This window comes from Morus notabilis, unplaced genomic scaffold, assembly GCF_000414095.1.
Source record: "Morus notabilis unplaced genomic scaffold, ASM41409v2 Scaffold329, whole genome shotgun sequence".
Classification (NCBI taxonomy): domain Eukaryota; kingdom Viridiplantae; phylum Streptophyta; class Magnoliopsida; order Rosales; family Moraceae; genus Morus; species Morus notabilis.
Window position 1 is genome coordinate 1,636,815 of NW_010358084.1, and position 23,590 is coordinate 1,660,404.

Consider the following 23,590-nt stretch of genomic DNA (forward strand, 5'->3'; position numbering starts at 1 on the left):
TCGTTTCGCTATTTCGAATTGAGAATTTAAATTAAAAAATAAAATTTTATAATATGAAAAAGTGAATTAAAATTTTTATGAGAAAAAATATTACAATAAAAATTTGAGATGAAACGAACCAACAAGGCCTACATTAACAAAAAAAAAAAAACAAAAAAAACAACCGGCAAGCAAAGAAAACAACGGTAACATTTATAACGATTAATTGGTTCGAGAATGTCATTTATAACGATTAACTGGTTCGAGAATGTCATTTTGCCTCACAAGTCCAGCATCTTTTTTCTGACTGGTTTAATGCATAAACGACATGTGGTTTTTATCAAAGATCACGTCATACTAACATTCTTCTGAGCAAAAAGTGATATATTAATTTTTTTTAAAGAGCACACCTATTCATCTTTATAAGATTAAAACCAGTAAGTCCCACCAAGTATTTAATGGGATACCTGATACTCACCTATTTATAAATTAGATAAGAATGACTACCATTTTTCTTCTCTAAAATGATAATATGTGCGTCTGGTGAATGAATTCGTGTTATGATTTAGATCATAATTCGTGACTCGTTATAATATTTTTTTTTATAAAAAATATACATAAATTAAAAATAATTTTAAATCATAATTTTAAATTCATGAACTAAACGTCTACTAAAAAACTGACGTAACGTCCACTAAAAAACTGACTATGTACTACCTTCTCATGTTTATTACTACTTCGCTACTCCTCATTTTTTGGTCCTGAAAATCTAAAACCTTAGTCGATTCATCAAATAATCGAGAATCGAGATTCAAGATTAGCTTACTAGCCAAAAAAAGAAAAAGAAAATCATAATTAGCTGGGTCTTGTCTTTTGTGGGCCAAAAGTCACGTGCATAACTGACATGGGGCCCAGTCCATCCTACGTGGCATGCAAATATCCTATTACGCAACGCTACCCGCGCTTTCTGGCCCAACAACTACAAACCACGTAAGATTAGCATTGTCGATCAGTTCATTATCCTTGTTTACCCATATAATAATTATTTTTTTTTTCTCATCATAATATTTTCGTTTCCTTTTTAGTGCAGCTTAGCGAGCAACCCACGTAACCCGTTTCACTTATTTCCTTCCCCCATTTTCTTCACCAAGCATTTCCGTATTCCACTTTCTGATATTCTCTTTCCGATTGAATTTGCAAGGTAATTGCTCTCAAATGGCTGTCTGTAATTTCTTTTTGGCTTTTGCAATTTTTACAGTTTTTTTCTCCGATTTTGTGTTTCGTTAGTTTGATTTTGCGTGGGTTGTTTTCAGAGAATGGTTATCATCAAGAAAGAGTATGAGTTTCTGAAGGAGATCGGTCTGGGATCAGTAAATCTCGGTGGTTATGTTAATGGCGAGTGGAAGGCCAGTGGCCCAGTCATCTCTACTGTCAATCCTTCTAACAACCAGGTTCGCCTCTTTTTTTATCGCCTTATCATTTTCCCAATTCGTTAATTTTTTTTTATGATTCTCTTCGTTGATGATTTTGTTATATGCAAATCCAAAACTGAATGTCGAGTTTTAGATTTCAAGATCATTAGCTTTTTTTTTTTAGTACCATGTTTCTGATTTTTTTTTTTTAATTTTGTTTTTTGTTTTTTGGATTTAGAAAGTTGCTGAAGTGAAGGAAGTTTCAATAGAGGATTATGAAGCGGGACTTCGTGCTTGCAGTGAAGCAGCCAAGACATGGATGAGTGTTAGTTCACTGTTTTTATTTGCTCTTTGATGCAACAACAATTCAAGAGTTATCCCATATTATGTTTTCAGAAGCTATTTCTGGTACCAGTTCTAAGCGTAAAGGATAAAAATAAAACCGAGTCTAGTGTCATCTAAATGTAAAAGTAGTTATAGACTTAGATATTGGGTTGTCTTTTAAAGATGGAACCCAATCTCTTAGAAGTCCGATTTCTACATGGTATCATGAATTGAGTTGAAGACAGGGTATTGGGTTACTTAACTTTATAGGATGACCTTTTAAGATGGAAATTGGAACGCCAAATTCTTAGAAAGTCCAATTTTTACACTACTTAGACAGTTTAAAATTCTTGAGACAGGTTCCTGCACCAAAGAGAGGTGAGATCGTAAGACAGATAGGAGATGCATTCAGAGCTAAGTTGGATTATCTGGGTAGGCTCGTGTCACTTGAGATGGGCAAAATATTACCTGAAGGAATTGGTGAGGTTCAGGTATGGTGATTCTCTTGTTCATTGGCTCAATCTGATATTTATGTTGTATGAATAAACTCTGAGGCGAATCTTAGCGGTTGTTCAAACTTCAATATAGTTAAGTTGGATTTTCCAACTGGTGTCTTAATATAGTAAAATTTTAAGTAACTGTGAGCTTCCCCCCTTTCTTTTCTCCAGGAAGTTATTGATATGTGTGACTATGCTGTCGGGCTGAGCCGACAACTGAATGGTTCAATAATACCTTCAGAACGTGAGTTTGCAGCTCTTTAATTGTATTTTTTATTTATATAAATAGCTTTATGACATTTCTGTTAATAAGTAAATACTGTGTCTTTCGTCCATCCAAGCTTTAACTGTCGATTATCTTTTGTTTACCATTCATTTTGATTGAGTTTAGTCTGAGATGTTAACTGATATATTTATATTTTCTTTCTTGTTTGCAGGTCCAAATCATATGATGTTCGAGGTGCAGTCTTGAAACTGGACCATCAAAATCTTCAAGATAGCACTATAACTTCTTTGATCTGTTTTCTATAACTAACTGCAAATATGCTCAGTTGACCATATCGTGCATGATTTATATGCCAGGTGTGGAACCCACTGGGAATAGTTGGAGTGATCACTGCTTTCAATTTCCCATGTGCTGTTCTTGGTGCGTTCCTATTGTTTCACTCATAAGTTTGCTATACAAACTAAGTTACTCTTATGTTGATCATGTCATGCTTCTATATATGAGACCTTTTTGTTGAGTGTTATTGCAAAGATACTCCCTATTTTCGTTTTGTTTGTTCGTCGTTACAGTGAAACCTTAAAATAAGTGCACTATCATCTGTTGTAGATTGAAAGGTCAACCACGATTTTTATTATATATTATGAGCTAAACACGTGATTGCATCACTAGCTCATCATGGAATTCTGAAGTTTGTTCTGCACGTGGCATGTAGTGCTATACTAGTGATTAATTTCCTGTATTATGATGATGCTCACTTCCAGCTATTCCAATAGTAATATTTCTTTTTGTGGTGCTTTAGGATGGAATGCCTGCCTTGCCTTAGTCTGTGGAAATTGTGTTGTGTGGTACGTTTATTCCTTTAATGCAGTTAAATTTTGCACGCGGTTTGTTTTAATTTTCTGACATGTATTCTTGGTATCAAATCACACCGTACATTTCTTAAGTTTCTTTTTCTGAAAGGGGTTGTGGATTCTGTGCTACATTGCTGCTAAATGTGTTATGTATTGTAGGAAGGGTGCACCAACAACTCCATTGGTAACTATTGCTGTCACAAAACTAGTGGCTGAGGTTCTTGAGAAAAACAACTTGCCCGGTGCAATATTCACTTCATTTTGTGGTGGAGCAGAAATTGGTCAAGCAATAGCCAAAGATACACGGATTCCCCTAGTTTCATTCACTGGAAGTTCAAAGGTATTTTGGCTCATACAAATGTTGTCTTTTGTGTCTTGCGTCTTTTAATTATATAACAAATAAGAACATCACCCATCACAATGGTCTTAAGATTAACTCCATTCCTGTGTACAGGTGGGTTTGAAGGTGCAACAAACTGTTAGCGAGAGGTTCGGTAAAAGCTTACTTGAATTGAGCGGAAACAATGCCATAGTTGTTATGGATGATGCCGACATCGGTCTGGCTGTGCGTTCTATTTTGTTTGCTGCTGTTGGAACCACTGGTCAGCGCTGCACAACATGCCGTAGATTGGTAAAGATTTTTATGTTTACCATTTTTGCATTCTCCATGAAGTTCATTGAAGCTATAAGTACTGAGTATTTGTTTTACTTTTTGTCTGTGCGTGTGTCTGGCCACTAACTACCTGCAGTTTCTTCACGAAAGTATATATCAAAATGTATTAGAGCAATTAGTTGGAGTTTACAAACAAGTCAAAGTTGGAGATCCTTTGGAGAAAGGAACCCTTGTTGGCCCATTGCATACTTGTGCTTCAAGGGAGAATTTTGAGAAGGGGATTTCTGCCATAAAATCTGAGGCATGTTTTCTATGTTTTGTAACTAATTTAAATTCAGAATCTCTCTGTTCTATTTGATTCTAAAATCTTACACAATGTATCACTTATAAGCAGCTTTTGGTTCAATATTATGCAAGCAGGGAGGGAAAATTCTGACCGGTGGATCAGTTATAGAGTCAGCTGGGAACTTTGTACAACCAACAATAGTCGAGATTTCTCCTAGTGCCTCCGTAGTGAAAGAAGAATTGTTCGCTCCGGTTCTGTATGTTATGAAAATTCGGGTAGTTTATACCTCTTTAACATCTTTGTTCACTTTTATTAATGATCTGTTTTTCAGATTTCGCTACAATTTTGTGTTTTATAACTTGCAGAGTCTGGAAGAAGCAATTCACTTGAACAATTCTGTACCGCAAGGGCTGAGTAGTTCAATCTTCACCCGCAGGCCAGAAGCTATTTTCAAATGGATTGGGTGAGTCATGTGTGCCTGAAGATTGAAATTTTCTGACTTTTAAAAAACTTTTTGACATCATCTCTGTTTTGACGCTGATTTGTTTTATTTTATTTTTTTAAATTGCGTCCCCTGGGACTTGAATCCAAGACTCAACACATTTAAAGCAACTCACATACCCACTAAACACTACTTGAGCTAGCCTCAATTGGCTTTCACTCTGATGTAGTTGAATACATCCCAAATACTAAAATCCAGTGGTGGACACTTGACAGTTGGAAATTGGAAATACTTCTATGTTTGTGACCTGAAGTCAAGTTCTCACAGCTAAAGATGAGAGAAGAATCATTTTATTTTACTGAATTTATGATATACAAAAGATTTGAAGCTGTGATGCTCATACATCATTCATTTCAATTTCGTGTAGGCCTCGTGGCAGTGATTGTGGCATAGTGAATGTAAACATCCCAACTAATGGAGCTGAGATTGGCGGCGCCTTCGGTGGAGAAAAGGCAACTGGCGGTGGCCGTGAAGCGGGTAGTGACTCTTGGAAGCAATACATGCGACGTTCAACCTGGTAAATTCTTCTGTTTTAACTGACTAGTTTGCTCGAGTGTCTTGTATCATTTTACTCATTTTACCATTACATGAAAACCTGCAACAATTACTCCAAAATGACTTAAAATCCTTGCGTTTACAGCACAATCAACTATGGAACAGAACTACCACTGGCTCAAGGCATAAACTTTGGCTAATGAATCAAGACATCACGACAAAAACAGTTCATATACCGTCTGAACTGCGATCTAGTCGAGAATTGTCATATCATGCCAACTTGATTGTGTTATGACAATATTGTAATGATGTTGTAGGACTAATCTCCGGTCTCATAAAATAAAAGCAGTTATAATAATTGGAATAAGCTTTTTCGCGTTTCTCTTCTACTTTCTTTTTTGTAACATTTTAGTGGCAAGCTTTGAGACTTATATGCTACTCAGGCAAACGCTGAAATGTGATGCTAGGAAAGCCGCTAATAGCGTACGTGTGACCGATGTGGGGCCATTGAAGACTTGGAAGCTATAATATTTCAACGAGTGAAAAAGCAATGGTCATTTTCTTTGTTATTATGGCTTTAGCACCAAAAAAAGGTCTTTGTTCCGGACTTCTATTATTAAAGTGGCACAGGAAGAATATAATTAAAATAGAAGCAGTGATTTGCTTAGGTCTCGTTCACTTCGCTGATTCAAGTTTAGAATTTGAGTTGAGATGTGATTTTATGTGAGAGTTTTTTACTGTAATAAAAAAGTTAAATGTAATTATTTGTGAAATTTTTTTACTGTAAAATAATTCAAATTTTAAATTTAAATTAACGAAATGAACGAACCTTAGTTCCGCCTCTTGCCATTGGGTTTAATTGTTCATTCTTATGTGAAATAGACCTAAGTAACAAAACGGAACATAGGCCTATGCAACATTGCTCTTTTTCTATTTATTTATTTATTTATTTATTTATTTTGGGTATGCTAGGGACATAGCTAATCTTATCATATAGGTTATCTAATCTTATCATATAGGTCATGGGACCCATCAACGAGATTGACAGATTAGTTCTTATTTATTTGTTTTTTATTTTTTGCAATCACAACGTTTGAAATTTGTTACAATTCTAATTTAATGGCTTTGTTGGGCAGAGGGTAATTAAGAATGTTTAGTTCGCTGATTAAAGGTAATTAAGAATGAATAAATATATAAAAAAGTAATTAAAAAATTTAAAAATTACAAAATTGAGGGTAATTAATAATGTTTAGTTCGCTGATTAAAGGTAATTAATAATGAATAAATATATAAAAAAGTAATTAAAAAATTTAAAAATTACAAAATAAAGATGAAAAAAATTAACAACTCATCAACCCCTCTATCTCTCTCAAAAAAAAAAAAAATTAAAATCCGTTCATTTTATCAATTTAAATTTAAAATTTAAATTTTGAGATTATTTAATTCGTTAATTTGAGTTTTTAATTTAAATTAAAATGCGACTTTATATGAGAATTTTTTACTATAATAAAAAAATTAAATGTAACTTTTTATAAAATTTTTTTATTGTAATAAAACTCAAATTCTAAACTTAAATTAACAAAATAAATGAAACCGTTATTATAATAAAAAATTTTAAAATATAATCATATTTAATTTTTTTAGTATTATAAATTTTTTTTACATCAAATTATATTTTAACGAATTAAAAACTTAAATCAAGTAAATCACTCCAAATAATCTTACAATCAGAATCATAAATTTTCGCTGAGAATCAAAGAAACCCCATCAAAAATAAATTTTCACCACACAAGAATCAAATATTTTCAGACCATCAACACCAAAAAAAAAAAAAAAAAAAAAATCATGGACGCACTGAATTCTGAAAGAGAGGGTTTCTGAATCTTTCAAAGAAACCCCATCAAATCCATGGCGCGGATCTGGAAGCTTCGTTGGGCTTTTTGGGTTTTCCTCGCCAGATGACGCCGTCACAGCAGCCCACTACCCCGCCCCAGCTAGATTTCCGACATCGCAGCGTTGTCCCTGCCGAGGATTTGAGAGGTGAGGGACGAACTAGGTTTGTTGTGGAATTGGGTCCTCGAGCTTGAGAGAGAGATCATGTTCTGGGTTTGGTTTTTGTTTGAATTGAGAAGAGAGAGATCTGAAAACAAGGTTTTCTGGGTTGTTCAGGGAGGGGGAGTTTGGATCCGTTTTCTGGGTTTTTTGGGTTGTTCAAGGATTTTCTTTTTGATTATGATCTACAGATTTTCATTTCTGGGTATTGTTTCGTGATTTTTGCCAGAAAAAAGCGGTTGAAAATATATATATATTTTTTTTATCCCTTGGTTCGTTATCTTTTTATATATCATCGAGTCTCAAGCTCATTATTTGACTAACTGAGGGTTGTTTTTTTATAGTGTGATTTAAGTGTAATTTTTGAGTTGAATTTGAGTTATAATTTGAGTTAAAGTTATAATTTTAATAAAGTTGAGTAAAATTTAATAAAATTAAAATTTAAAAAAACGTGAACTTAAATAAAATTATAATTTGAGTTTAAATTTTTTTTGAATTTTGTTGTAAACAAACAACCCCTGAGAATTCTAACTTTATTTAAATTTTTATATATATATATATATTTGTAAAATTTGATCTAAATTTGAGTTTTAATTTTAATTTTAACTCAAGTTTAAGATTAAAATATGAGGTAAAGTTTTCTCTTTAACTCAAAATTTTAAATTCAAATTTAAGTTAATTAATAATATTTTTTTTATTTTTAAAAATGTCATAATTTTTTTATTTTAATTTTAATTGAGATAATTTTTTTATGTGTTCACAATAAAAAGACGAATAAAATTCTATCAATATATATTATTAAAATTTTATATTAATTTTTATTAAAATATTATATAAATTTAAATTTAAATTTTGACCAATATAAATACAAATTCAAATAAATTTTTAATTTAAAGTACAATTTAAATACAAACTTAAATTACAATATTAATTCAAATTATAACTTAAATTTAATTTAAAATTTACACTCTAACCATTATAACTTTAAAATATAACTGAACAAGCCCTTAATTTTTTGGCTTTTGTTGTTCTTCTCTTCTTTCTTTTTTAGATTTGAGAAAGCCTATGCAATGGGAGGCTGTTTGAGCAAGAAACCCAACAATGAGATTTTTATTTTTATTTTTGTTTTGCTGTACGGGTAAAATTTTGTGAATCTGGGCTTTTGTTGATCGAAGATGAGAGAGAGAAAGAGGGAGAGAGAGGGATGGGGTTCCTGAGTTGTTGATTTTTTTTTAAATATTTTAATTAGTTTTTTTTATATATATTTATTCATTCTTTATTACTTTTTAAGCATTTAATACTCTTAAAAGAGACCTCACGTGCCGATCACATGTCAAAACAGTACACAATTTGACGGCCGTTACTAATTGGATTAGAATTGCAACGGATTTCAAACGAAAGCGATTGCGGGGAAAAAAAAAAAGTTAAGAGACCAACTTGCTAATCTCAAAAAATTGAGGGGGTTTCATACTAAAAAGCCTATTATATATATTCATATATTTAAAAAGTAATATATTCCGAATCAAAAAAATATGAACAACGATTCTGTCATAAATTCGAATGAAATATGCACTAAATTCTAAAATTAGACACTTGTCAAGGTATGCCAATAATCGATAAATGGCACTTTAATAATAAATTCTTCACAATTGACGAAAGTATTCAATCGATTGAGATTCTGGAGCGCAAAAGGCACACCTAACACCGCAAAGACACAAATAGAGCGGACAATCTAACATTAATTTCTCACAACATATTAGGTTAAACTACTTTTGAGAAAGTGCATGCCTCAAAATTCATATGCTATGACCCATAAATTGATGGATTCAGGTTCTTTTTCAAGTCAAACGGCTGACTAGTAACAGTCAGGAATAAAACAACGCCGAAAGACCACCCCCCCCAATACTTATCCCTTGGATTTTGCGATTTGATTATCACCCGTCCTCATTCTTTTTATATTTCTTTCCGAGAATAATGCTCTTTACAATGTCGTTATTAAGCCATAAGTATTGGGATTGTTAAAATACATTTCTGTTTGAATGAAATGGATGGCAAAAAAACATTCATCAGACAGGAAGAAAAAAGGGGGCAAGTAGAAGAGAATTTCTGCCGAGTGGTACTTGCAAGTTACAAACCAACAGGATATGTTGGCAATTTGCCTGTCCCGCATTTAAAGAGAAATAAGCTTATTTGGCCTTGCTTATTGGGACCAATTTTTGTTTTCATGAGCTCAAAGGTTGTTTTTGGGAGAGTTTTGATAGTATTCCAGAAGTTCTTTGGTCATGTAGAAGAGCTTACAGTCAAAGATGAAAAATGTGACTCCTTAAAAAAGAGCTACTTTAAAATGACTTTTAAAACTTGTACTCTAAAATAAAGACTTTGTAGACTTTGTTATTTAATTTTTATTGATTAACTGAAAATTTAAATAATGTTTAGGTCTCATTAAGTATTTTCAAGAACGTGGGGTTCAAATGCTAACTATAAACGTTTAGGTGATGTTTGATAGGTGGATTCATTTTCTGATTTAAATTATAGTTCGTAATTCGTTACAGTATTTTCTCTCATAAAAAATACACATAAATCAAAAATAATTCTAATCACGTGATTCTAATACTAACTATAGTTTTTACTCCTCTTCTTTCACTGTCTAATTACGTAAAACGGGCTTTTTGTCGTACCCGCTATATTCTAGTGTCCAGTCTAGGTTGAAAAGGTTCTGCCCTGATATATCCAGAAACTTCTTTAGACCTCAAGTTCACTGAAGTAGAGAATTTTACTACAGTGAATTTCCACAATGTCAGAGAACTGTAGTTTTTCAGTCTGTTTTCGTTTCCTCTTAAGAATCTTCTCAGCAATTTCATTCTCTGTCATCATCTTTTGTAGAATCCAGTATTCCCTTTTAACCTCTTCCACATCATTGTGTTTGCCTAAAGACCTCTAAATAACCAGCTAATTACACCATTAAACATCAAGGGGGGGAAAAACTCTCTAATATTCCTTTATTCCACCCTTTAACGGTTTCTTTCTTTACTATTGTGCCCCTTAGATACCAAAGAATAATTATAGGCCACATCAACAGCCATCCAGGAAAACTAGCCTGAGAAATTTTGAAGTAAGAAAATTCTCAAAAACAGTACATACCACAAACCAGAATAAAAAACAATTCTGCAGAAAACTCATACTGGATTAGACAAGAAGAAGATCATCCTACAAGAACTTTTGATATGATATAAAAATTATTATATACATTGGGGAGTAAGCAAGTCACAGAGGAACAACAATCTCATGTCAGTTACACGTATGAACCCATTACTTTGACATTAGGATCTAAACTATAAAAATATTCCAGAAGAGCCCCACCTGAAAAATGTCTTTGACATTTGAGGCCCCAGAAGAACGAAACAGACTTCATATTCAGTTCTTCAGCTGGAGATAGAGGATAAGCAGCTACCAGAGCGGATAAGAGTGGGCTCAGGAGAGACCCTTTCGACGATATCAAGAGAGGCGGCGGAACTCGATCGGACGGCGCCGGGGGAGTCAAGGCTCCGGCGGAAGATTCTGCCGATGGCGGAGATGGGGTGGACGTGGTTGGTTTGCGGGGAGGAGGATCTGAAGTTGGAGCAGAAGGAGATGTGGCGGTTGAGGGCTTCCTCGGTGGAGATGAGGCGGTCGGAGCGGAGGAGCTCGTCCTTGACGGCCTCGACGCAGAGGCCGCAAATCCAGCGGCCGTGGAAGCGGTCGCGGACGCGGGAGATGTAGGCGGGAGTGCAGTCCTCGGTGAAGCCGCACGACGCGCATTTCACGCACTCCACATCTAGAGAGACTTTGCAACTAGTACTGCTGGCTGCTGCTGCCCATGATGGTGCTTGGGAATGAGAATCCGAACCTGTTGTTGTTGTGATGGCCATTGATGTTGCTTCTGCTAAACAACATTAAAGTGATGAATTTGCTCTCTTCTCTTGTTTCTCTCTCTAAGAGTAAAAATATAGAGTGGACTCTCTCTCTCTCGCTCTCTCTCTCTCTCTCTCTTCAAACTCTTTCTATCTGGCTTGGCTTCTTTGTTGGATGATGAGAGGAACAGATAAGAGTTATTTAAGGTTTGTAATATAATGTGGGTCCATGTGTGTTTTTGTAATATTTTTTATGGAACGAGATTTTCTGAATGATGTAGTATAGGAAAAATTGTTGGATATGGTGACAAGTAAATTAAAACAAAATTGTGTGGAAGGATATGAAAAGAAAAACTTGTTTTTTTAACTGCTTTTGCCAAGGACTGATCTTACATGTTGTGTAAAGGAAATTTATTGTTATACCTTTATAGAAATAAAATATAAATATTACACTACTTACTTTTGCATGTACATATGGATTCGTTTTGTTTTTGTTGGTTTTTTGAAGAACTTAAGTCTTTATTTTAAACTGTAAGACGATCATATTACAATCATATTAAATTAAAAAAGATATATGAATGTTGAGAACTATGTCCTATTGTAAACCAAAAACAAAATGCAGTAACAGTATCTAGTAGGAAAATGTCAAATCATATAATAAGGACAACAAATAGAAAAGGTATACAAATCAAATGGAACTACTGATTTCAGAAACAGAACACCACAATATTTGTAACCAAAAACTTCTCTTTAATTATAACATAATGGTCTTCAAATTTTCCCCTACAAAATAAGGGAGTTGGAATATCCAAATTTAGTAGCTCAATGCTGAAGGTTGGCGTGGTTTGTAGTAGCCAGATTAAGTTTGCAACCACAACAATACAATTTTGATATAAGTTGATCGTTCACAAAATGTGTGATACCCTTAGATGTACCTTAACACACAAGTATACATATATATATATATAGGGGTTTGGTCATAGGTTTGTGACTATTAAACCAGGGAGAATAATGGGTTTTCATTGATTTGTGTTCTGATGTGTCGTTTTATTGATATTGGGGAAACTTGTGAGATTAGAGGTCATGGTATAACTTCCATTAATCCATTTTGGTAATGTGCCTGAAAAACACCAATCATTGACGGTTTTAGGCTTATATGATTGATGAGGGTCCGGCACGGAAAGCCTACTCCATCCATGAGTAATCACCAATGACAGAAGATGACAAGTTGATGCATTGAACCAAAGGTTGTGTTCAAAGAGTTTCTCTTTGAAATGGAATTTCATTTAAACCAAGTCATGTTATGGAACATTAATTTTCTTTTCTTTTAAGTTTTATGGGAATTGATAATTACAAGTAAATCCCTGTCCGTTATCACCTTTCATGAATTCTTGTGGTCGTAGTTGTAGCATTTTTGGCAGTCCTTCCTCTTTGCTATTGATTAAATGAAAAGGAGGTTGAGAATTACAAATTGAGAAGGTTATCTAAACAAGTTGCGTTTGGTAAAGTTTTCTTTCTCTACAGGCATTGTGAATTGATTAAGGCCAAAGGTGTTATTCACAAATAAAATAGACAAGAAATATTAACATCATAAGACGTTAGAGGAAAATAAATTAATAAACTTAAGTAATGAGAAAGAGTATTGTTGTGATTTTGTTGCTAATAAAGTAAAGAAAAGAAAGAAAATTTATGTGAAGAAAATTCAAAAGTAAAAACAGTAATGTGTCAAGAATCCTTTATGCTTCGTTCACCATTTTAGATTTTGATTCGTAAGATAAAAATATCAAATAAATTAAATCCTTATGTTAAGTCCAAAAATATTATTATTACAAATTATCCAAAATTGACAATATATCAATTTAAAAATATTGCAGTAAAAGACAACTTGCAAAATAATTCAAATAACAAAATAGTGCATGACAGAATTACATAAGAAAAACATGATTGAACTTATATAAAAATTGGCACACAATATTTTGAAAAAATAAATGAAAGATAGATGAGATTTAATTCATTCGAATATTAAACATTACAACATAAGGAATCAAAAGCCAAATTAGATCACTCAACAAAGCTCATCTCTAACATTACCCAAAAGAACTCTAACTTAACTTGCAATACATTCTCACAAGTTTTAGAGAGAAAAATATAAGAATGATGGTAAGACGACATAAAATTAAATGAAAAACTAAACTGAACAACCCAAAGTCTAGGCCAGCCCCTCTATTTATTGTGTTTTAGAGGTTGCCAACAAAATAGGAAAGAAATAACAATAAAATTTTTATTCTGTTTTTAATCCTAAAAGTAAATAAGTAAAAACTAGACATTTCCAATTAAAGTATTTCAAATGAAACTCATGAAATTGTTTAATTTAACCTTAAGTAATTTAACAATGTATTCAAATATCAACAGTAACAAATGTGAATTTTTGTGCATTTATCCTAACCCCTAACTAGTTTATTGCTCGTCCCTAGCATTTCAAGCGTAAAAAATATCATTTCACGAAGAAAATCTAAATCTCAAACAAATAAATCACCCGAGCATTTCAAACAAAACGCCAGAGTCGTGTTTGTGTGCTCCAAACCATAACCTTCTTACCACTAACCATAATACATACAACTTTGAAAAATTCACTAAGTAAAAGTCACAACTCCCTCAACCTCACGGGTGCCGGAAATATTTGAGTTCAAAGGTTCTCTCATGGAGATGGAAATGAATCAGTTAATGCTCAATATGAGAAAGGCAAAGTTTAGGACAAGCAATCAAACGAACATTGATCAATAGATAGGCTAATCAACTGCTCATAATATTCCACTATTCTTACCACTAACCAGCTTTCGAGTTTTCATTCGGGTCAAACAAAAAATTACATAAATGAACAAAGAGCCATAAATGCATAGGAAAATAACTTTTTTTCTTTCTCTTTTTTTTTTTCATTTTTTATGGCAAGTGACAACCTACAATTTTAACAATGAAGTGAAAGGAAATAAATTAAATTTTTGTGCATTTATCCTAACCCCTAACCAGTTTATTGCTCGTCCTAGCATTTCAAGCGTAAAAAAAATCATGTCACGAAGAAAATCTAAATCTCAAACAAATAAATCACCCGAGCATTTCAAACAAAACGCCAGAGTCGTGTTTGTGTGCTCCAAACCATAACCTTCTTACCACTAACCATAATACATACAACTTTAAAAAATTCACTAAGTAAAAGTCACAACTCCCTCAACCTCACGGGTGCCGGAAATATTTGAGTTCAAAGGTTCTCTCATGGAGTTGGAAATGAATCAGTTAATGCTCAATGTGAGAAAGGCAAAGTTTAGGACAAGCAATCAAACAAACATTGATCAATAGATAGGCTAATCAACTGCTCATAATATTCCACTATTCTTACCACTAACCAACTTTTGAGTTTTCATTCGGGCCAAACAGAAAATTACAGAAATGAACAAAGAGCCATAAATGCATAGGAAAATAACTTTTTTTCTTTTTCTTTTTTTTTTTCATTTTTTATGGCAAGTGACAACCTACAATTTTAACAATGAAGTGAAAGGAAATAAATTGAATTTTTGTGCATTTATCCTAAGCCCCAACTAATTTATTGCTCGTCCCTAGTATTTCAAGCGTAAAAAAAATCATGTTACGAAGAAAATCTAAATCTCAAACAAATAAATCACCCGAACATTTCAAACAAAACGCCAGAGTCGTGTTTGTGTGCTCTAAACCATAACCTTCTTACCACTAACCATAATACATACAACTTTGAAAAATTCACTAAGTAAAAGTCACAACTCCCTCAACCTCACGGGTGCCAGAAATATTTGAGTTCAAAGGTTCTCTCATGGAGTTGGAAATGAATCAGTTAATGCTCAATGTGAGAAAGGCAAAGTTTAGGACAAGCAATTAAACGAACATTGATCAATAGATAGGCTAATCAACTGCTCATAATATTCCACCATTCTTACCACTAACCAGCTTTCGAGTTTTCATTTGAGTCAAACAGAAAATTACATAAATGAACAAAGAGCCATAAATGTATAGGAAAATACATTTTTTTCTTTCTCTTTTTTTTTCATTTTTATGGCAAGTGACAACCTGCAATTTTAACAATGAAGTGAATGTAGAAAGGTGTTCTTTTGACAAATAGCTATATAGCATCAGATATGATTACAACCAAACTATAGAATCTGTGAAATGTTGATCTTGCTCTCTTTTTTTTTGGAAAAATAGATAACAAATGAGGCTCTATTACAAAAGATCATTGTTATCTAATCTAAAATTCATCCATCAAGCATATACACCAAGCACACCACAAACCATGTAATGATGTTCTGACAATGATTTTACCAACTCAAAAGATCAATGAAGGTTCATAAGTCGTTTTCTCTACTTTTTAACTCACAAAAAATGAAATACTTAAACTTGAGAATTTTCTCAGTTGACATGCATTAACATCCGTCTTACCACAAGGTTTAGCATGTACAAAAAAGAAACTCTGGAAGTCATTTCTTAGTATCAATACAACAAAAATTGACTCAAACCAATCATTTTGAAATCATACTCAGACAACTTTGCAAAAATTTTAACCCAAATATCAACATGACAAAAATCATTCTTACACATGAATATGCTCACCACCCCTAACCAAAATCTGATAGTATCCTCAGTATTGAAAAATATAGAAATACAAGGTAATAAACACCTGGATGATGAGCATTCCACATATGAGCACAACCTATGCTTCCTGGTATGATTCTCCAAAAACACACAAAAATGTAAAAAGAAACAAAAAACAAAAACAAAACAATTAAAAGAAAATAAAAAATGAAAATATAATACAGGAAGTATGAGCAAACTACTTAGGGCTAGCAAACGGGGGCGTCGAGAATGATCTCTTTGACCTGGTTCACCCGATCTAAGTAATTTTTCAGACGCTGGCCGTTTACTCTAAAGATTCTTCCATTGGTTGGGTCCTCAACCTCGACAGCACCATTGGGAAAGACGCGTTTCACCATAAACGGGTCAGTCCACCGCGACCTTAACTTACTAGGGTGGAGATGCAAAAGGGAACATAAAGATAAACCCGCTGATTCAGCTCAAAGTTCTTCCTCAAGATCTGCTTGTTATGAGCTACTTTCATTTTTACCTTGTAGATCTTAGAATTGTCATAAGCATTATTCCTTAACTCCTCAATTTTAGAAAGCTGGAGCTTCCGATTGATACATGCAGTGCTGAGATAAAAGTTGAAGGCTTTGGTAGCCCAATAAGCCTTATGTTCAAGCTCTACAGGTAGATGACAGGTTTTCTAAAAAATAAGCCGGTAGGGAGATATCCCGAGTTGGGTTTTGTAAGCAGTGCGGTATGCCCAAAGTGCGTCTGAAAGGCACAGAGACTAATCCTTGCAGTCGGGATTAATCTTCTTCTCTAGAATTTGCTTAATCTCCATGTTGGCCAACTCAACTTGGCCATTTGTCTGTGGGTGATAGGCAGTCAAAATTTTATGAACAACATCGTACTTATGCATCAGAGCCTCAAGAAGAATGGTTGCAGAAATGGGTGCTTTAATCACTGATGATGGCACGCGGCGTTCTGAATTGAGATAACACATTTTCCTTTAAGAACTTCACAACAATAGTATTATCATTGTTCCAGCATGCCAAGGCTTTTACCTATTTAGACACATAATCTACAGGGAGGAGTATGTAAAGGTATCCATAAGAAGGTAGAAATTGTCTCATAAAGTCTATCCCCCAGAAGTCAAATATTTCTATCACGAGAATCGAGTTCAAGGGTATCATATTCCTATTCCCCAGCGACGGGACAGAGCACTTAGCTTTTGACACCTCTCATAGGAACGACAGAAATCATTGGTGTCCTTAAACAAAATGGAACAATACATGCCACACTGTAAGATTTTAGCAACAGTCTTCTTCACAGAAAAATGACCGCCATATGCATCGTTGTGGCTTGACGCATCCTGGGGTGCTGGCGTGAGTAGGGGACGGCTGGGGCCCATGGAGAACAGCTGTCACATGCGGAAAAAAGAGTAGGCTGACACGAGACCCACGCGGCTAGAGACTTGGACGCGGAGTAAGAACGCGTGCGCTGGGAGTCCTACGTGCTGGTGATGCGCATGGTGCGAGCTGGTGGAAAGAAATAGGCGTGAACTTCCGCGTTGACTGATGGGGCCCACTTGACTCGGCTCGGCTTAGTTGATGGCGCGGCTGGCTCTCTCTCTCTGGTTGACTTATATGGCTCAACTGATGGACTTACCTCAGCCGGTGGATTCCTTTTATGGCTTTAATTGCATGGCTTCGCATAATTTTTGTTATGTTTTTAGTCCTGAAAGTAAATAAGTAAAAACTAGACATTTTCAATTAAAATATTTCAAATGAAAATCATGAAAATGTTTAATTTAAGCTTTTAAATAATTTAACAATTTATTCAAAAATCAACAGTAGCAAATGTGAATTTTTGTGCGTTTATCACAGTGCTATATTATTGACAGGTTTTCTATTTCAGTCCTCATTCTTACAACTGCAATTTAATTTGTTTCAACATGATTGGCCTAAAAATAATAATAATAAAAAAGAGCCCTTAGTTTTTACTATGGAGAATTTTTTTGGTAAAAACCGTCCATCAGAGAAATTTTCAATAGTATGTATGATATATGAGTGGATACTACAAATTTTTAGTGCAAACACTTTCTGATTAGACCGTAAAAAAATTATTCCATCGGCTAGCTAAAACAACAATTTCTACTTGTAGCAAATAAAACACAATTTATACTGTAAAAATTACCTTCACTGTGGGGCTAATTAGTAATTAGTATCATATTATGTACTAACTTGTCCAAAAATATACAAAAGCCAATAATCTTCAACATGCTTTTATAGAACTATATTGGATATTTGATTATATACAGTCACGTTATCTGTATCAAAAATATATCCTCTACCACAAACCTCACTGAGGCACAACTCTCCAACCCCCAATGGCTTTCAAACCAACTTTGCAAGCATTTTTAAGCTTTGTGTTAGCTTGTTTTCTTGCTTTTGCACTTCAAGTTTTCTTCTTCTCACCAATATCATCACCAAACTCACTTCAACTTCCTCCACCATCTTCTGCTCTTCCTCCAAATAACCAATTACAGGTAAAAAAAAAAAAAATACAATTCGCATTAATTTCTCTTCAAAAGGGTTGGTTCTTAATTTGGTTTTACTACTTGTTTTGAATCTCTTTAGGGAGTGATTAAACTTGGAGAAGGATTTCTCAATGGCCCAGAAGATATTGCTGTTGATTATGAAGAAGGTACAATCTATACAGCTACAAGAGATAGCTGGCTCAGAAGGCTTCACAAAAATGGCTCCTGGGAGAACTGGAAGTTGTTAGAAAGTCACACACTTCTTGGGATTACAAAAGCAAATGAAGGAGGTGATCTTGTTGTATGTGATATTGAAGAGGTAATAATATTAAGGGTCCGTTTAATTTGCTGAGTTTAGTTTTTAATTTAAGTTGAGATGTGACTTTATGTAATAACTTTTTACTGTAATAAAAAGGTTAGATGTGACTGTTTCTAAGAACTTTTTACTGTAGTAAAACTCAAATTTTAAACTCGAATCGTTAGATCCTTAGTCTCAAACGAATATAATGCACAGAGTTCTAGAAAATTTAGCCTTTGGGAGTTTGGCTGATTCTTCATAGTATCAGGAAATTATAATTTAAAAGTTGGTTTTCTGTAATTTTTGCAGGGCTTGCTTAAGGTTGGGGAAACTGGCGTCTCGGTTCTCACTTCTCATGTTAATGGATCCAAGATAAGGTAAGCGAGTATGCATCATGTAGATGTATATGGTCATTTGAGCATGCAGTCTTGTTGGTACTACCAGTCTTTAATGGTTGTACCGTGCAGATAATTTATCACGCGTTAAATGACGAACAAATCAATATGGTCCGTTGAAATTTGAGTTATTTTTAATTAAAAAAAAATTCAACAGTCCGTATCTCTATATATCATACTGCACATGGAAAAATTTTATATGGTACGGTCAGATTTGACTGATTGTAGGACTTATCATGTTTCAAAGGCTATTAAGATTCTGTTATTTGATTTTAGAATTAAAATTTTATTACGGTAAATAAATTTTAAAAACAGTCACATTTAATTTTTTTATTACAATAAAAAAATTTTATATAAAATTACATATTAACTCAAATTAAAAATTTAAATCAATAAATTAAACAGACTCTAAATATTAATAACGTCCAAAAAGTCTTTTATGCATTTGGCTCGAGAATTTTTTATATAAAATTACATATTAACTCAAATTAAAAATTTAAATCAATAAATTAAACAGATTCTAAATATTAATAACGTCCAAAAAGTCTTTTATGCATTTGGCTCGAGAAAAGGAAAAATAAAAAGTTTGGTAGACAAACCCAATTCAGAGAAGCACTCCAAACGTTTATTTGACATGTTTAAGTTATTTTTCACTAAAATTTAAATTTTTGTTTAAATATGTGCACCAAACGAGGTTTTCAACATTTATTGGACAATTTTGCCCTTTGAGTGTTACTTGTCTAATAGCACTCAACAGCCGTGAGTGTACACTACTCAATAACACCACTTGAACAAGCAATCTGTGACACCAAGTCGTTTCACAAACAACAAGTGCTTGTAAGAGTTCAAGTAATTCCATCCAAGAATAGAAAAAGGACAATACAAAACCGCGTGACCACTTTGAGATTATCCTTGTGCAAGCCATGCCAAATTTTTGTGATGGCGACTCAGAACTAAAGGCCATCACATTTTCTTTAGAGGCGTTGTACATATTACCAAACGCACCCTAATATTGTTGTTACTTTCTCGTTAGTGCTTAGCAATAGTAAGCGACGTTCTAAGGGGAATCTTTTTTTTTTGTTGGGGACCGATTGCTACTTCTCTACATCATGGTTTTGTTGGTATTTGAGGTGAAATACGTGGCTGTTGCAATCAAAGTCTTGTACTAGCACAACTTTTTTTTTTCCCCATTTTTGCCCTTCCGCGTGTGGACTTGGGATTTTTTTTTTTGTTCCCGTTTTAAATTTGAGTCTCTCTTCTGTAGAAGCCTAAATTTAGACCTCTTGATCAACTTGGCGTGGCCTGGGGCCAGAGACACAGAAACCCTTTTTGTTTCTATGGAAAAAAAATTTGAGGAAAATTGGCACTGGTCCATTTTGGATTTGGCCCCATGATTAATGTTTTACTAATAATTAGCTTCCATGGAGCTATCAAAATCCGGAGTTTGGACCAGAGGTTTTCTCAGGAAACGAATCTGCCACGGGGTTCATTCCAAGAAACTATTATTGTGCGTGAAATGTAACTTATATACTAAGGTTTCTTGTCAGTGTCCGAGTCATCCAAAATGGACTAGTGCAGGGTCAGTAACCATACCAAGTTTTAACATGTTCGGATAAATGAGCAACTTTTTTATTCATGAAGGAAGATCACGTGGTGTCTTTTTCCCTGCTAAACTGATGTACATGCCACGTTTTTCTTTTCCCTGTGCACTTTTTTGAAGAACGAAAATGCCGACATTGTCACGTACGAGTTTCGGCGTGACATGGGAAACTTTAGCATGTGGCAAAACTAACATAAAATTACAAAGCTTGTCTTCGGTCTTCCATTCATTTTAACAAGACATTTAATTTTATGTAACATTGATTTTGCAGAAGTGTAATATGATATTTAATCTTTATCGTTACACTTTTCTAAAATTATTATTACATAAAATAAATTTTATGTTGCGTTCTTATAACTTTTTTGAAGACAAAAATGTCGGCATTATCAAGTTCGTGAAAATTTAACGCTTAACGAAATTAACATAAAACGTAGAAGTCAAGCATAACAAGACATTTACTTTATGTTACATCGCTTTTGGTGCAATAAGGTACTGTAATATTCTTACACTTTTCTAAAATCACTATTACATAAGGACAAATTTTTTGTTACACTCTAATAACTTTTACATGTTACAGTATATGACCAGTTCTTGAGCCTCTTGCATGAATGCATAGTGCAGTTTTTAGTTTATAAGAGTAGGTCAAAGTTTCGTTAATAAAAAAGAAGGGCACGTATAAATTACAATCTTTTTGTGAGGTAAAACAGTGTAATTAATTGGTTGTTTGGATCAGTTTTGCAGATGATGTAATTGAAGCATCAGATGGTAGTCTGTATTTTAGTGTTGCGAGCACAAAATTTGGACTCCATGATTGGTATCTAGACGTTCTTGAGGCAAAACCTCATGGGCAGCTGCTCAAGTACGACCCATCATCAAAACAGACTTCAATTCTACTTGATGATCTGGCTTTTGCTAATGGTGTTGCTCTCTCTAAGGACCAAGATTACCTGGTGTTCTGTGAAACGTGGAAGTAAGCTTCTTGTTCACAATACTTCTTTTAGCACAAGAAAAACGAAAGCTCTCTGTGGAATCACGATTTTGAATTAAAATTATATCGCGACTATGTTTTTCTTAATTCTATGTCTTTTTTTTTTTTTCCTTTGTTTTTCTCTATTTTATTACATGTTTTATTTTTCTTTTGAATGAATTATGCTGATAGAATTTGATCACTTTTTAAAATTTACAGTCTAAAAATATATAAGTTTATATAGTACCACAGTTGATTTATTTGAGATTTTAAGTTTGAAATATGAATACATTTAAAAGTCAAAACTTGAGGTATTGAAATCTTTTTAAAGTCCAGGGCAGCTATTCCCGCCTGTCTGGACCTAATTTGGCTCCGTCTCTAATTTTCTCTAATCATTATGAGTCACTGTGGGTGCGTTTGGAGCATTGATTCGTATCATGGTTTGGATCATAGTTCGTACACAATATTTTCTTTAAAAAAAAATACACGTAAACTGAAAATAGTTTTGAATCATAATTCTGAACCCATGAATTAAACGTCCACTATGGAGTCCAGTGTAGCTCCACCCTGGCTCACTCTAATCACTGTCTATTACTCATGAATTATGTGTAGTCTTTGTCTCAACTACTCAAACCAACTGTTTTGTTAAACAGATATAGGTGTCGGAAGTATTGGCTTAAGGGAGAGAAAAAAGGGCAAACAGAAATCTTCATTGAAAATCTTCCTGGTGGACCTGATAACATCAATCTTGCCCCTGATGGGTCTTTCTGGATCGCTCTACTTCAGGTAAATATAAAACTCTTGAGCTGTTTGACATGAAAGTTCAAGAAATATGAAATGAAATATATATATATATATATATGACTAGATTATAAATAGGCTTCTATGACCATCTAACCAGAATCACTTGTATGCCACACAGCTGACGCCTAAGGGGCTTGAGTTTGTGCACACTTCTAAGGTGATCAAGAAATTCATAGCAACTTTTCCAAAACTGGTTGACCTAGTTAACGGCGTTAAACGAAAGGCGACGGTAGTGAATGTGGCGGCCGATGGAACGATCACCAGGCATTTTGATGATTCCAAAGGAAAGGTTATGAATTTCGTTACAACAGCTGTTGAATTTGAGGATCATCTCTACTTGGGAAGCCTAAACTCAGACTTCATTGGGAAGTTACCCCTGAAAGCTGCTAATTAGTAACTAGTAATGGATGTCTGTCGTATGTATAAATCAATAAAGCACAGAAAATGGTGCTAAGTACTAACTACTATAGCAACTAGTGAAAAATGAAAAGCATTTTGATGTAGGTGGTTTAGGGGGGTTTGGTTTCAATAAGTGTAGTCGTTTATTGCTCTTTTTTTTTTGGTTTGTGTCGTTAGGCTGCTTATATTGTCGTGTTTATTCATATAAAAAAAATGATAAAAGCATATTTGAGAAGCCTGCAATGGTAACATAAAGCACGGACTTAAGGCATAAATTAGAGCCGGAAAAGACTTGGAACTTTGTGGGAAAACGACAAGAAAACGACAATAACAAGGATAATATGGGAAATTTGTAATGTGGCAATCATATAATAGATTTGTGGAATTAATGCTATGTAGCATGAGAGACTTGGAACTTTGTGGGAAAATGACAGGAAAACGACAATAAAAAGGATAATAAAACGACAATAAAACAACCAAGATCGGAAATGCTCAATAAACGACTTTGAGAGGTGAAACCACAACATTAAACAAACTGGAAAAACCGACATTACTGGAGAAAAGGCAGTAAAAAAGAAACACGTTGACTTAGATACTATAACAATGAAGAACCTATTTAATCGAGGGAAAACGACAGCGATGCCTACAAATTACATGACTGAAAAACGACACGTAGTGAAACGACAATAAACAATAAACTACATTGAATTTAAAAACCACGAGATCTAAACGTTGACTGAAACACTTCAAAAACTCATAAAATAGACAGCAGCGTAGAATGGACAGAGTTACTCGAAAACGATACAAAATGGAAATGAAAATAAAGATACAAACGAGAATGGGTTAAAAATGGACA

At 33.9% G+C, this 23,590-nt stretch overlaps 3 protein-coding genes across 3 annotated transcripts; 2 read left to right on the forward strand and 1 right to left on the reverse strand.

The window, feature by feature from the left end:
• Positions 1–1,063: 1,063 nt before the first annotated feature.
• Positions 1,064–5,732, forward strand: LOC21410030 (aldehyde dehydrogenase family 7 member A1). Its single transcript, XM_024161364.1, has 15 exons — positions 1,064–1,180; positions 1,293–1,430; positions 1,630–1,716; positions 2,075–2,206; positions 2,384–2,456; positions 2,650–2,672; positions 2,795–2,858; positions 3,238–3,283; positions 3,449–3,629; positions 3,744–3,920; positions 4,039–4,203; positions 4,323–4,463; positions 4,554–4,651; positions 5,058–5,207; positions 5,331–5,732. Exons 2-15 carry the CDS (start codon positions 1,296–1,298, stop codon positions 5,383–5,385), a joined length of 1,527 nt encoding a protein of 508 aa, XP_024017132.1. The 5' UTR covers positions 1,064–1,180; positions 1,293–1,295; the 3' UTR covers positions 5,386–5,732.
• Positions 5,733–10,400: 4,668 nt separating this feature from the next.
• Positions 10,401–11,339, reverse strand: LOC21410031. Its single transcript, XM_010091875.2, has one exon. The coding sequence runs from the start codon at positions 11,143–11,145 to the stop codon at positions 10,660–10,662; it is 486 nt and encodes a 161-aa protein (XP_010090177.1). The 5' UTR covers positions 11,146–11,339; the 3' UTR covers positions 10,401–10,659.
• A 6,687-nt stretch (positions 11,340–18,026) lies between these two features.
• Positions 18,027–22,969, forward strand: LOC21410032 (protein STRICTOSIDINE SYNTHASE-LIKE 4). Its single transcript, XM_024161439.1, has 6 exons — positions 18,027–18,280; positions 18,372–18,590; positions 18,879–18,946; positions 21,298–21,534; positions 22,185–22,317; positions 22,454–22,969. Exons 1-6 carry the CDS (start codon positions 18,122–18,124, stop codon positions 22,727–22,729), a joined length of 1,092 nt encoding a protein of 363 aa, XP_024017207.1. The 5' UTR covers positions 18,027–18,121; the 3' UTR covers positions 22,730–22,969.
• Positions 22,970–23,590: the final 621 nt, after the last annotated feature.

Bases quoted from the DNA above. Each gene is read 5' to 3' on its own strand.
- LOC21410030 (XM_024161364.1), top strand. From the start codon at position 1,296: ATGGTTATCATCAAGAAAGAGTATGAGTTTCTGAAGGAGATCGGTCTG. The intron at 2,457-2,649 runs GTGAGTTTGCAG...TCTTGTTTGCAG, and splicing joins TTCAATAATACCTTCAGAAC to GTCCAAATCATATGATGTTC. The intron at 2,673-2,794 runs GTGCAGTCTTGA...TTTATATGCCAG, and splicing joins CAAATCATATGATGTTCGAG to GTGTGGAACCCACTGGGAAT.
- LOC21410032 (XM_024161439.1), top strand. From the start codon at position 18,122: ATGGCTTTCAAACCAACTTTGCAAGCATTTTTAAGCTTTGTGTTAGCT. The intron at 18,281-18,371 runs GTAAAAAAAAAA...GAATCTCTTTAG, and splicing joins CTCCAAATAACCAATTACAG to GGAGTGATTAAACTTGGAGA. The intron at 21,535-22,184 runs GTAAGCTTCTTG...TTTGTTAAACAG, and splicing joins GTGTTCTGTGAAACGTGGAA to ATATAGGTGTCGGAAGTATT.
- LOC21410031 (XM_010091875.2), bottom strand. From the start codon at position 11,145: ATGGCCATCACAACAACAACAGGTTCGGATTCTCATTCCCAAGCACCA.